This window comes from Pogona vitticeps, chromosome 10, assembly GCF_051106095.1.
Source record: "Pogona vitticeps strain Pit_001003342236 chromosome 10, PviZW2.1, whole genome shotgun sequence".
NCBI lineage: Eukaryota > Metazoa > Chordata > Lepidosauria > Squamata > Agamidae > Pogona > Pogona vitticeps.
The window spans coordinates 13,884,526-13,898,769 of record NC_135792.1 but is presented as its reverse complement, the minus strand read 5'-3'; the positions used below and the strand labels follow the sequence as shown (position 1 = coordinate 13,898,769).

General features: G+C 41.0%; 1 protein-coding gene and 1 long non-coding RNA gene across 2 annotated transcripts in view; one reads left to right on the top strand and one right to left on the bottom strand.

The window, feature by feature from the left end:
• SLC7A9 (solute carrier family 7 member 9) overlaps nt 1-14,244 on the top strand; it is a 41,631-nt gene that overhangs the window by 16,428 nt on the left and 10,959 nt on the right. The window contains exons 5-8 of the mRNA XM_020815963.3: nt 2,159-2,284; nt 4,327-4,426; nt 6,009-6,053; nt 7,700-7,823. Coding sequence (XP_020671622.3) covers nt 2,159-2,284; nt 4,327-4,426; nt 6,009-6,053; nt 7,700-7,823 — 395 coding nt within the window. The remainder of the gene's footprint in view (nt 1-2,158; nt 2,285-4,326; nt 4,427-6,008; nt 6,054-7,699; nt 7,824-14,244) is intronic.
• LOC140702193 (uncharacterized) lies at nt 7,637-11,807 on the bottom strand. Its single transcript, XR_012081272.2, has 3 exons — nt 11,148-11,807; nt 8,525-8,723; nt 7,637-8,159 (listed from the first exon to the last, which is right to left on the bottom strand). It is a non-coding gene; the product is annotated as an uncharacterized LOC140702193 (long non-coding RNA).

Genomic DNA, 14,244 nt, shown 5'->3' with positions numbered 1-14,244 from the left:
GCAGGATGAGGTGAGGTTGTCCTTCAGATGGTGTCCAATGTTCAGAGTTACGTTTACTTCACAAGAACACTCTTATCTTTGGATGCAGATGCACAAAGTTCATAACACCCTACTAATTTGACTAGCATATGTTTTATGGCTGTTGTTTCTCAGAGTTACTGGAAGGTCATTAATTCTTATGCCTACTTCAAGCACAAGCAAAGAAACCAAGGAAAATGCAAGTAATGGTCTTGTAATCCATTTTATTTTTTTATTTAGATGTTTTATCTAATTGGTTAACCAATTTTATTTTATTGAAAATCGCTGAGCCATGCTTTATCTGAATAAACAAATGAAACAGACCACAAGATGATTGCTGGCATTCTGAGGATTTTTCTCCTTGGTTTATGCACTTCTGGTAAATGCCTGCTGGTTTTGGTTTATTATCTTTGCTTGGATACAATGATGGTTATGGTTGTGTAACTGTAATATCTGAGCGAAAAACTCAGGATCATCACATAATTGATATCAGTCGCGTTTGTATCAACTTATATAGAAAGATACCAAATGATAAAACTGAATTAAAATAATCATGTTCTGTCAACTCTGACTGATGACAAACCTTTTTCAGGGTTTTCCCGGTAAAGAAGGGAAGTGGTTTCCTTTTCCTGGGAGCATCCTGGGACTGTACAGCTTGCCCAAGACCACATTGGCTAGCTTTACTCATAGGAGGCACAGTGGAGAATCAAACTCCCAAGTTCTAGCTCTGCAACTAGATACTTAAACTACTGAGCTATCCAACCATCTTGAAACTGAATTGCATGACACTAAATACATAAACAATACATGGAAATGAGTTCTGGCTGTACCTGTCTGGAATCTCAGAGAGAAATTATCTCACCCCATCTCTTCTCTTCTTAAATGGAGATGCCTGGATTGATCTGGGACCATATAAAGGCAAAACATCTGTTCTACTCCTGGGTGATTGTTCCTTATCAGCACCTTACTATACATGCTAAGTCATCTTATTCCTTAACCTGTTGGCATTGTGTGTAAAGAGTTGTATGCTGGTCATGCGCGCTGTAGCCCCATTGCAGCAAGGGAATCCCATGGCAAAAAGCACATGGTCTTCTTGCTGGATTGCAAATCAGACTTTTGCACCCAGGCACACACATGCACCAAAGTGCATCCAGCTGCAAGGCATCCAGCATAATGCCCATTCATGCTACATGGCTTGTCTAGCTAATGGGGGGTGGGAGTAATTTCTCATTCTCTGTCCTGTCTCAGACTGTTTTGCCCCAGACACAGCACAACTCTGTTAATATACTGTGGGGTAGGGAACACATGGCCTTTCAGCTGTTATTGAAGCATAGCTGCTATTTTCCATCCTCACTTTGTAGTCAGTAAGGATGGGGTGATGGAAGTAGCACAACAGTTGGAAGACTATAAGCATCCCCCTGCCGTGGATTAGCATTTGGTTCATCTAGACCAGGAATGGCAGTTTTTCAGGATCTGAATTCTTTCCCCATCATTTCTTACGCAAGATCTTTGTTTAGCCAGGCTGTTGAACAAAGGACTGTGTGTGTGTGTGCTGTGCATGTAATTATTTCAGTGCATGGGTGCTCAGTGAGTTAGAGCAAGGAGTCAGGAATTTGATTCTAAGAAGAACCAGCCTGTGTAGCCTTGGGCAAGTTCCAAGCACTTCCAGAAGAATGAACTTCCAATCTCTGAGTAATCCAGGAAACCTTGGAAAAGTTTGCCAGAAGTCAGGATTGACTTGACAGTGCACAAATATTATTAATTATGAAATGTGCATTCACTCAGGATGTGTAACAATGTGGTATTTGAAAATGCAAAGAAATGAGGAGTGCATTCAGACCAAAGAATCCTAGCACAAGGCACATCTATTCTGTTTGGTCTTCCTTGCCACATTTTCTACGGCAAGGAAAAAAGACTGAGGTACTGATGGAAAACATGATTTACAAATGTCATTTGGATCCTTGTAAAATGTTGTGAATGAGGTAGAGAAATCACATAATTAAATACTTATTTAGTAGGGTTTTTTGCTGGATTTGAAATCAGGGGTGGAGTAAACTAAGATTCTGAATATTTTATTTCATAGAAGTCTTGTACGATTTGAATTATTACATGTTCTAATGTATATCTTTTTTTTATTTAGTGGTTATTACGTTAGTGAATTCACTGAGTGTGAAGTTGGCAAGCTACGTTCAGAATTTTTTCACTGCTGCTAAAATGGTGATAGTTGTAATTATCATTGTAAGTGGCATTGTTCTCTTAGCTAAAGGTATGTTATTTTTTCATTGCAGATTTTCTGTCTACATATATTCTTAGTATTTTTGATAGAGATGGGGTTTGATTAACATTTGGCTATTGTTTTCATTTGGCTTTCTTTTGTTGGAAAATCTCTTTTCCAACAAAAGAGTCCGAAAAACCCACAACAACCACTCATTTTATTTTTTTTAAAAACCACATCCATGGAAATAGATTAAAAACAGTTCGTCTCGTACATTAAATGTAATACACATTTTTTTAAAAAAAATCACATCCGTTTCAAAGTGTTTTAATATCCATAATAAAATAATGTGAACACCACTGTGTTAAAAGGAGACAATGTTCTATAGTATTTAAAAAATATTTTTTTTTCTTATCAGCATAAAAACATCAAAAGTAGTAACAAAGATTAAACCATCCAATCACAGCAAAGCAATAAAAGTATACTAGAACAGCAAGAATCCAAAACTGTCACCAAAACACTAGTAAGAAGTGAATAGTCAATAAGCAAAATACACAATCTAATTAACAGCTAGGGAGAACAGGAGTGTTTTTATGTGGTATCTGTGTGGGTAGGCAGCAACTAAGTCCCTCCACCGAAAAGGTTCTGTACCTGATCAACACTTAGTGCAGCTCAGAAAGCTGACTGCCATCTTATGGCCAAAATCCTCTTGGGGGGTTTAGATATGTGTAACAGGAATGATGTCAGCATCATCAGCAGATGCCTACTGGTGGGAACCATCCAACTTTGTCTCGCTGTGTGCAACCCATGTGTATCCCAATATTGAAAAAGGAAGTCTTTAATCAGTGGTAATATGCCATTGATGGTGATGTCATTCCCCATTGCACAGGTGAATCTGTGCAACAAGATTTTAGCTAAAGAATTTTCTTCTCATTCTCTTGTAAGACTATTGGGTGTGATTACGCTATTGAAATAAATCAAGTGATGGACTGGGTTTTTGAATTTGGCTTAAAGTTACATGGTAATAATGTTTTTTGAATCAGTGTGTGCATCCTCTTGGGAAGACACAGAGACATGCACATGGGGTGGAGAAGGAGAGGGAGCACGGAATTGCCAACCAGGACTGAAACTGGCAAGAGACAATTTGATTAAATCAATATTTCCAGGCTTGTGAAGGAGGAAGCAAGTGAAGAAAGAGAAGGACATAAGACATAATTTACACCTACAAAACAATTCAAAATAAATCAATTTCACAAACCATTTAAAATACACTATCCTCTCGCAGCTGAGTAAAATACCTTGCTTTCCAATCAAAAGAACTTCCTCTCAGGGAAAAAACATACGTGCTTCCAAAGGTGCTTTTAGTCAATTTTTTAAAAAAACTCATTTCAAACATGCCAGACTTGTATCAAATACAGTTTTTTCCATGTGTAATCAAGCTCTTAGTTAATTATGTGCCATCAAGTTGGAACCAGCTCATAGTGATCCTACTAGGGCTTTCAAGGTGAGAGAGATATTTAAAGAGTGGCTAAGTGGGGAACTGAATCCTAGTCTCCAGAGTCCTAGTTCAGCACTCTATCTATTACACCACGCATCAGAAGTAAAGACATTATTAAAACATCTAAAGACACCTTCTTTACAACCACACATAAAATAAGGAAGACCATTTTGTCTAGAATCTAAAATTATTTAAGTAGATTGATGTTGGATCTACAACAAAGACCTATAATTGTATGTCATGCTGTAGAATCAGTAATCTGATATTGTTCAGAAATAACCAAATGCGTACTGAAACATCAGTGGCTCCATGAATGAGGTAAGGTAGTGCACAACAAAATGTTTCCCCTAAAGTGGGAGAAAACCCCCCAATGTGGCCATAGTTGCTGGTAGATTCTGGAATTACAGCTACAAAAAAGCAGAGGAGGGACATGTACAAAGTAATCTATCACTATTCATGGATAGCCATGTAGACCTGATATGAAAACAACATAAGATATTTATTGTGAACAAACATCTGTGAAGTAGAATTCAATTCCGCAGATGCACAAATTACTGATTTAGTTTCTGTTTCTTTTTTTTTTTTAATTTTGCAGGAAATACTGATAACTTCAACAATTCATTTGATGGCCCCCCACTCTCTGTGGGTGGCGTTAGCCTGGCATTTTATCAGGGACTGTGGGCGTATGATGGATGGTAATGTATTTTTATGACTCTCATTTGTGGTTGAAGTATAACCATATACCAGGTTTTAATCCCTAAGAATCCCAGTTTATGGCTTTAAAATTATCTTAAAAGCTTTCATGCCTGTTAGAGATCAAAGGAAATAAAATTCTTGTCCTTTTTTGGGGTGGAGAGAGTAAGCACATTCTTTAGCTGGTGGAACTTGTGTTTCTTTGTTTTGGGATCAGTATGCGGTGGGGGTCTTATCAGGATGATAGATATGTTTCTTAGGTAAATTCTACACTTAATATTTCTTCCTAAATGATGTTGTAACCATCATGTAAAAGGTACAGTCTTGGTTGCAGCATTCAAGGATTCTCTGAAAAACATCTAGGTAGATATCTAACCTTGCGACTGACTCAAGCTAACCAAATTGAGAAGGGCGTGTCATCATTCCTGCGTTATTTGCTTGCTTCAATGACTTCACCATTTCAGCTAATAATGTGGCACTGAAAGGGAATAATCAATTTCCATTTTCCTAAATACCTGCCAGTCTGACTTGATTTCAGATGTAGAAACTGGGTTCTTATATAAGCTCTGGCATTTCACATGTGATATTCCCGATGCAGGAAAAGACAAAGGTGGGATAAAGGATAATGACTTGGAAGTCTGTCCAGTGTGAGTCAAAGGGTAGATCTTAAAATTGATTCCCCCCCCCCCCCCCCAAATGTGAAGCCTGCAATGAATTTGACAGCATCTTCTGAGCTGGATCTTTCTGACCCAAGAGCACAGATTGCATAACTGATAAAGATTAACAGAATAATTCTCAGAGAGATATGAAGCCTAGGTCTGGCTTGTGGGTTGTACCAGCTGAGACTGCACTGAAGGATGCAAGGGGGGGGGAATCACATCATTGAATGCTCAAACATTCCTTGCATACAATGCCCACAGGCATCATGAAACCTACCCCCCTGAGCTGATCTTGCAGCTTCATTTTGAAGCTTGCTTTTAACAATGAAAACTAGCAAGCATATATGCCCAGTGGAGCTCAGCCTGATGAAGGCCAAAACAGGTAAAAAACTAGTGTTTTTTCCAATTTTTAAAGGAGTCCAATAAACGAATCACACAATTTACTCACATATACATAAAAGTATATATTTACCCTGCTTTTCCCTTCCAGAAAAGAGCAATGACTTAACATAAAAATACACAAAAATAACAGTTACCCATCACTGGAACAATTTGCATCAGAAGGGAGGGATATAAGTTTCTAAACATTACTATTATGAATAATATTATACCTTATTACAATTAATATGCTTAATACCCATTGCCAGGAAAACATGTCTGAGAGGGTGTGGTTGTACTTGGTGTCTACTTGAGGGCTTCCTGCAGACATCCAGTTGGCTACTGGAGGAACAGAATGCCTTGGGTCTAATCTTGTGAGGTTCTACTTTTTTTGGGGGGGGGGGGTACTGGAAATACTGAACTCATAGCCTAATATGTATTTGTTTCAAAATACAAACAAAAAAGAACCTCCATGGGCTGAAAGGAGTTACCTCCTAAGTTAGTGTCCAGTAACATGTAATGTTTTGGTGCTTCCTTTTTTTCCTAGGAATCAGCTCAATTATATTACAGAGGAGCTTAAGGATCCTTACAGGTAAGGAAAAAAGTGTGTAAGCCAGGGCTGAGGCACCTTAGGAGGCCCTAAAGCCATTTTTCAGATTTATTGGCTGCCCAGTATCTGTAATCCCAAGGCAGATGGTCCAAAGAAGGGAGGATATGGCCAAAAAGATTGAAAAATGGTTTAATTTTCTGAAAATTGTGTTTTAACTGAAAAAGCCCTCTCGCATTATCCAGTGGCCAAAAATGTAAAAACATTTATTTCAAAGTGAGGGGTAGGAGGGTCTCAGGCCTGCTAAGGGACCTTCAAAACATGGGCAGAATGACTCTTACACTTGCTGGGAGGGGAAGGAGGGGGCCTTCTGAGCAAGTGAAGCAAAAATAATAACAAAAAAAAACCCACACAATTTTTTGCTTCCCCTAAAATTGAACAATGTTGGTGTGTATGTAGCAGAGCTGCATGTTGCCCATCCCAAAGTAAGCCAGTAAAAAAACACTTTCTTATTATATGTAGTTGTGTAGGGCAAAAACCAGGTTTGACATTTAGTCAATGCTCTTAACGTGCACATTTATGTCATGTTATGTCATCCCTCCTGCCAACCTAGCAGTTCGAAAGCATGTAAAAATGTGAGTAGATAAATAGGTACCATCTCAGTTGGAAGGTCATGGCGTTCCATGTCTAGTCGTGCTGGCCACGTGACCACGGAAGATTGTCTTCAGACAAACACTGGCTCTATGGTTTGGAAATGGGGATGAGCAGTGCCCCCTAGAATCGGGGACGATTGGACTAAATGTCAAGGGGAACCTTTACCTTTACCTATGTCATCTCATGTGGGTGGGATGGGGCAGGGCTTGCTTTATTTGGCAATTGGTTCATTGAAAGGTAAGCATAGGCTTTTTCCACAATGATGGTAAATCAACTAAGTTACTATATTTAATGTATTCTCGAAGGCTTTCATGGCTGGGATCCGATGATTGTTGTGGGTTTTCCAGGCTGTTTGGCCGTGTTCTTAAGGTTTTCTTCCTAACGTTTCACCAATCTCTATGGCCGCCATCTTCAGAGGACAGGAGTCAGAACCATGTCTGTAACTCGGTCTGTTAATATATTTAATCAAAAAGACCTGCCTGAATCAGGTATGAAGAACACTAGTGGATTCTAATGATGTGGCATGATACAGTTTGCAGAGAGAGCAGACTTGGTTGAAGGTGCACTGAACACGAATGACTGAATTGTCGAAGTCCCTGGTACTTACTTCCACTTTTGCTTTGCTGGAAGAATTATACATAAAACAGATATTGCAAAAATGCCCTGAGTCTTTCTTATCTGAAAGAGAGTAAGAGGGTGACTATATGGGAATTTAACCCACTGTTTGGTCTGCTGCAGGGATGGGGTGTTTTGTCCATAAAGATGGAAACCAGACAGCATCTTTGCTAGAGCAAACCAGCCTACTTTCTCCTGAGCCATGAAGCTCACAAAGCAACCTTGGGAATCTCTTTTTCTCTTAGCATGATCCATCACCAAGGGTTGTTGAGAGGACTGACAAGAAGGATCCACATATGATACCTTAAACTCCTAGGATGCAAGACAGAATGTGTTACTATTAAAACATAAGTAAGATCTTTTAAAAAGCTGTAACAGCCTTAAGATGTAGACTGATAGCATTATTTATTTTTATCATTTAGAAATCTACCACTGTCTATCATTATTGGAATCCCGCTCGTCACTGTTTGTTACATTCTGATCAATGTTTCCTATTTCACGGTTATGACATCAACAGAACTCCTGCAGTCTCAAGCTGTCGCTGTGGTAAGAGTATAAGATTTTGTGAATAGATTCAATGGCTGCAAATCAACAAAGTTTTTGTGATACTTTAAAGAAGAAAAAGTCTTATTTAGCACAAGCTTTTGTAATCAACAGCCCACTTCAGCGGCTGCATCTGAAGGGTGCTGTTGGCAGAGAAGAGTGGTTGTTCTTCGTGCCCTCTATGAATGCACGCAATTGGGTTGTTCTGCGCCTGCGCTGAACGTCTCGGAAGTTTCTAGAGCTTAAAGACACATGATTAGTGGGACGTTCTCCTGTGGAGCGCATGCTCCACCCATCCTAGGTCCCCTCAGTTCCTTTTTTCCGCCGTGTCATTCAGACCTGTTTTGGAGACATAGAGCATTCTATCAATCAGAGCATTCTAATAAATCATACTTCTTTTCAATCATCATTGTTTTACAACTGTACCTTATTCGACGTTCCCGTGAGTTCTTTCCAATTTTTTATCTATCCATGTTTTATCTCCCCCCCACTCAACCATTTTTCCCCTCCTATTTTTCTCGCTTTATGGCCACTCCTGGCCCTTTCAAGCGGTGTGTGATTTGTTCTAACAAAATCCCGTTAACTGATGGGCATGACCGCTGTCTCTTCTGCCTTGGAGAACAACATCCTACCCATTCCTGTGCTGCGTGCAAGAGGCTAACAAACGAGCCCTTAAATTTCGCCTCCAAAGATTGAGGTCTGACCTTTGGGAGAAGTCTCTCAACCCAGCTGCGGCTTCTATGGAGACTACACGATCACCGGACCCTCAAATAGAGCGGCAACATACAACCGTGCCTGCTCCCAGCTCCATGGCTCCTCCTCAGTCCAAGGAGAAGTCGAAGTCTGCATCGAAATCGAAGTCGGTGTCGACATCAAAGACCTCAACCCGAGCTCTAGACTCCTCTAAAAAGAAAGACAAAATGACATTAAAAAAGACCTCCAAATCAATTCATCTTGACCCACCACAACTGACTCTTCCATCTGCCATTATGGAAGAATCATCTAGAGATGCTCCAGGGTCCACATCTGGGAGAGATGACCCTCCTTTACCTTCAGCCCAAGCTCCAGTCTCGACTGGTAGCCTGTCGCCTAGTGTTGGTCTTTCTCTGGCTGATGTGCAATCCAGCCAGGCCTCGGCCCATTTGAGCTCTGCATCATCAGGGTGGGCAGTTCCAATTGAGCTTTCTGGCTCTGAGTCACCACACTATTCTCCAAGGAAATACCGAGAGAAACGAAAACACCTCTCACCTCCTCGGTACGACCCCCCACATCGGGAGTACTACTACTACCCACAATCATCACAATACGAAGATAGATACTATCAACATGATCCTTACATAATTGAAGATCCTCAAGAACAACTATATTATGAGGAACCCAAACGAGTCCGATATACCCTACCATATCCATCTCAATATTCACCGTCACTCTCTCCATCTCCCCCTCGACACTGACACCGATCTCAACATTCGGTACCGGCCTATTCTACTCTTCCAGCCAAACTGACTCTAAAATGTTCCTTAATGACTGGTCAATACTCCAAGTCCAAACGCTCCAAACAGTCTTCCAAAGGTCTCCCTCAAACATCACTACAAGTCACCACTACTTATAAAGGTCCCCCTCCTCCTACTCCCGATACAGAAAGACATCCCACATGCCTTCCTTCTACAGTTCAGCCTCCTTCTGCACAACCATTGACACCGAGACTTCGAGACCTATCTCCATCTTCATCCTCCTCATCTATTCAAGGCTTAGGCTCAGATACATCACAGGAGTCCCCATCAAACTTACCAACACCGACTTCTGATGTCAATGAGAATCATCCACTGTCTCTGTCAGAAGACATTACCTTGTACTCCCAACAGGTTATGAGAATGGCCAAGTCCTCTACAACTTGAAATCGAGGAACCACCACTACCTAAACCTGATTTGGTCTTTGATGACATCAATCAAGACAAAACAACTCCACTCAGTCTGACCTTCATTCCAGCCATGCTTGATTTAATTAAAGAATCTTGGGACAAACCTCCCTTATCATTACAGATTTCCAGATGCACTGAAAACCATTATAAGACACACAGACCCAATACTGGCTTTCTCACCAAACACTACACCTAACTCATTAATAGTTGAATCCAACCAATCAAGAGCCCATAACAAATCATCCATCACTCCCACAAACAGAGAAGGAAGAAAACTAGATATACTTGGCAGATGACTCTATGCCCTCACTTCGTTCATATTGCAAGTGACAAACTATCAAGTGGCAATGGGAGCATGCCATAGACAACTATGGAACAAAATTCTACCTATACTTGAATCAGCTCCCAAATCAATTAAAACAGAAGCCATCAAGACCCATAAAGAAGTTCTACACTCACTCAGCAAAGAATTGCATCTCGCCACATGGCAGATGCTGCATCTGCTGTGTGGCAAGATGTGCACTTGTGCACTTCTGTCACCTTACGGCATCATGCATGGCTTTGATCTACTGGACTTTCAGACGATGCCAGATCTAGAATAGAAGATCTGCCATTTGATGCAGCCAGACTATTCCATCAAAAAACGGATGAAATAATGGAAAGTCTTCATAAAATACACAAAAGAGCCCAGTCCTACTCAACCCAACAGACCGACAAATACCAACATTCACAATACCGACGACAATCATTCTATCAACAATCATACCAACAATTTCAGCCATATCAACAAGATAAACCTCAATCATCAGACAAACCCTTTCAAGGATCTTCAGCCTTGGTATCATCGTCCTTTCGGAACCAACAACAACAGTGCTGGCAGCCCTTTTGCTGGCCTCAAAAGAAGGTTAAGCAATACCCATAAACTCCCATTACCATCTTTTCATTCTCCAACTCAGTTTCACACAAGACTAAGCCCATTCTTTCATGCATGGCAGTCTATAACTAACGATCAGTGGGTCTTCTCTATCGTCAAATACAGTTACTTTATTGAATTTAAATCTCCACCAAGTGGAAGAATCAAAAATACTCCATATTCTACTATCCTTCAAGAAGAAGTCTCTCTTCTTCTTCAAAAACAAGCCATAACCACAGTCGCTTCATCTGAATGAATCTTGAGACTCCTCAAATTTTAAAAAGCCATTCAACCCTTTCGATCTCTAGCCTCCGTATCAGCCCATCATGTCCAAAATCTTCTTGGACTCATGGCATCAATAACCTCGGTCATACAACATGTTCGACTCAACATGAGATTGCTTCAATCATGGTACCTGTCCCTATTCAATCCCATGAAAGACCATCCATCTATGCGTCTAACGGTAACATCTGAATTAGCCCATCAACTCACCTGGTGGACGTTTCTCCTAAATCTACTTGTTGGACAACCCTTTCTGCCTCTTCAACTGACGATACAAGTTACCACCGATGCCAGCCCATTGGGTTGGGGAGCACACTGCCTGCATCACAAGATTCATGGCCTATGGACAAATCAGGAAAAACTGTTGCACATCAATCATCTCAAACTTTTAGCAATTATCAGAGCCTTTCACGCCTTCCTGCTGATCATAACAGGATGGTTGTCTCAGACAACACTACCGCCCTTTATTACGTGAACAAGGAGGCACACATTCTTTATCCCTTCTGTACCTCACCATCGAGCTCTGGGAATGGTGTTACCTACACATCTTCCCCATAGCAGTCCACATAGCCACAGAAGACTACCTCAGTCACTTGACATGGAGGACACACGAATGGTCTCTAAACGACACAATCTTCAATCTCTTGTGCGACCATTGGGGCACTCCTACGATCATTTTTGCTTCATGAGCAAATGCCAAAATTACTGCTCCCGAGCTGGTATTGACAAGAACTTAATTGGAGACACATTCATGATAGATTGAGACAAGGACCTACTCTATTTCCTCCCATACCACTCATACAGAGGACTATCATCCGACTCTGACAGTTCTAGTCCAATGCAATCCTCCTTGCCCCGTGGTGGCCGAGGCAACTGTGGTTCACTCACCTGACATCGATGTCAGTAGACTCATTCAGGCTCCCTCTGATCCCCAATCTTCTCACACAGGATGATGGAATGATCTACCACCCAGATATACCATCTCTGAATCTGACAGCCTGGAGGATACTCCCGCCATAAAGGATGTGCTTGATCGAGCTCAAAAGCCCTTGACCCAGCTGCTATATCAAAATAAATGGTAAGCGTTCCTCTTCTTCACTGATTCACACAACTTACCTGCAACACGTCTCCTTGAAAACTTTACTCACCTTTCTCCTTCATCTGTTCAACTTTGGACTCTCCTATTCCTCTTTGAAAGTCTATATCTCAGCTATTGTAGCTCATCAACCTCCCAACTCTAGATCAGCTAAACTCTTTTCTCACCCGACTGTAAAAAGATTTCTCAAGGGACTCAACAATATTCGTCCTCCACGTCAACGTATTATCCCTCAATGGTTCCTACAACTTGTCCTCAATATACTTATGTGTCCGCCCTTTGAACCTATGTCTACATGCAATCTCAAATTATTATCGCTGAAATCTTCCTTTCTTGTAGCAATAACATCCGCTAAACGAGCCAGTTAACTCGCCGCCCTCCGTTCCGATCCACCCTTCCTCCAGTTCCATCCGGATAAGGTCACTTTGTATTTTGATGTTTCCTTCTTACCCAAAGTTGTATCTGATTTTCACCTTAATCAACCAATCATCCTGCCAACTCTTTTTCCATCACCATCAACACCTCTCAAGTGCATGCTCCATTCACTTGATGTAAGATGCTCTCTAGCCTTCTACATTGACAGGAGCAAGCCTTTCAGAAAATCACAGACTTTTTCTATGCTTTCATGGTCCTCATAAAGGGGTGCCAGCTTCCCCACAATCTATTTCTAAATGGGTTGTCCAAGCTATATCATTGGCGTACAAGTTATCAGGCAAATCACCTCCTGAACACTTAACAGCACATTCCACCAGAGCGCTGTCAACATCCACTACCTTCCAGTGTGGGACTGAACTCCCTCACATCTGCCGTGCGGCCACATGGCCTACTCCATTGACCTTTATCAGACATTACCATCTAGATGTCAGAGCACGGAGTGACGTTGGTTTTGGAAGAGCTGTCTTGGCATCCTTTTTATTGTGACATCCCACCATCCGGTAAGTGAGCTTGCTAGTCACCCAATTGTGTACATTCAGAGGCCATGAAGAAGAAAAATAAGTTACCTACCTGTAACCATAGTTCTTCTAGTAGTCCTCTGTGAATCCACACATCCCACCCATCCTCCCCTCTGTCCATCATGTTTTAATCTTAAATACTTCTCTTATCTGGCGGACATTTATCAGGAACTGAGGGGACCTAGGATGGGCAGAGCATGCACTCCACGGGGGAATGTCCCACTAATCATGTATCTTTAAGCTCTAGAAACTTCTGAGATGTTCAGCACAGGCGCAGAACAACCCGATTGTGTGGATTCGCAGAGGGCTACTAAAAGAACTATGGCTACAGGCAGATACCCTTTTTTTCTTTTAAAGGGTTAAACCAATAAAACCCCAAAACTTTGTAGCGTTTATGAAATAATATTCCTATATTTATTTAAAACCAATGCTTGAGTGTGTTTATTCACAGTATATACTACAGCCAAAATCTTGTTAGTTATGCAAAAGGTGTAACTTTGAGTGGAGAACTGCCATAGTTAAATATCTATAAGCATTATCTGTGGCATGTCCAGTCACATGACTCAGTATGCAACAGATATTATCCACAGAGTTCTTAATTTGTGGTAATTCTCCAGTAAAAGTTACACTTCTTACATAACTGTGTAACAGGATTACAGTCTACATGTGATAGTTGTCATGTAATTTTTGCTTGAATAGCTTGGCTTTTTAAAATAACTAGCTATTGCAGGGGAGGCTTGCATGGTCAGATATGTGTGTGTCACAGGGTAGACTCAGGGTAGACCCAGCTATGGTCTGTATTAGAACTGGACATCACAGTGCTTGGTATTCATGACTGGAGGAATGTAGGAGTTTGCCATATACTGGGAGACAACAGGTACATTTAGCCCAGTATTGTTGACATTGGCTAGCAGTAGTTCTCTAAGAATTTTAAAGAAGGATATTGTCCAAGCCATATCTTCAGAGCTCAGCTGTTACCTTGTGGTCTCCTATCCAAGAACTAACCAGGTCTGAATTAACTTATTTTTAAAAATTGGACAGGATCAGTACATTCAGGTTGGTATAGTGGAAAATTCCCCTTGAGACCAATTATGTCTTTCCTTCCATTGTGAATACAATGGCGCCCTGCTTGATGATGATAATCCGTTCCAGCAAAATCTCTGTAAAGCGAAATCGTCGTCAAGCGGAAAAAAACCAAAACCCATTGGAATGCATTGAAAACCGCTCAATGCATTCCAATGGGGAAATACCTCATTGT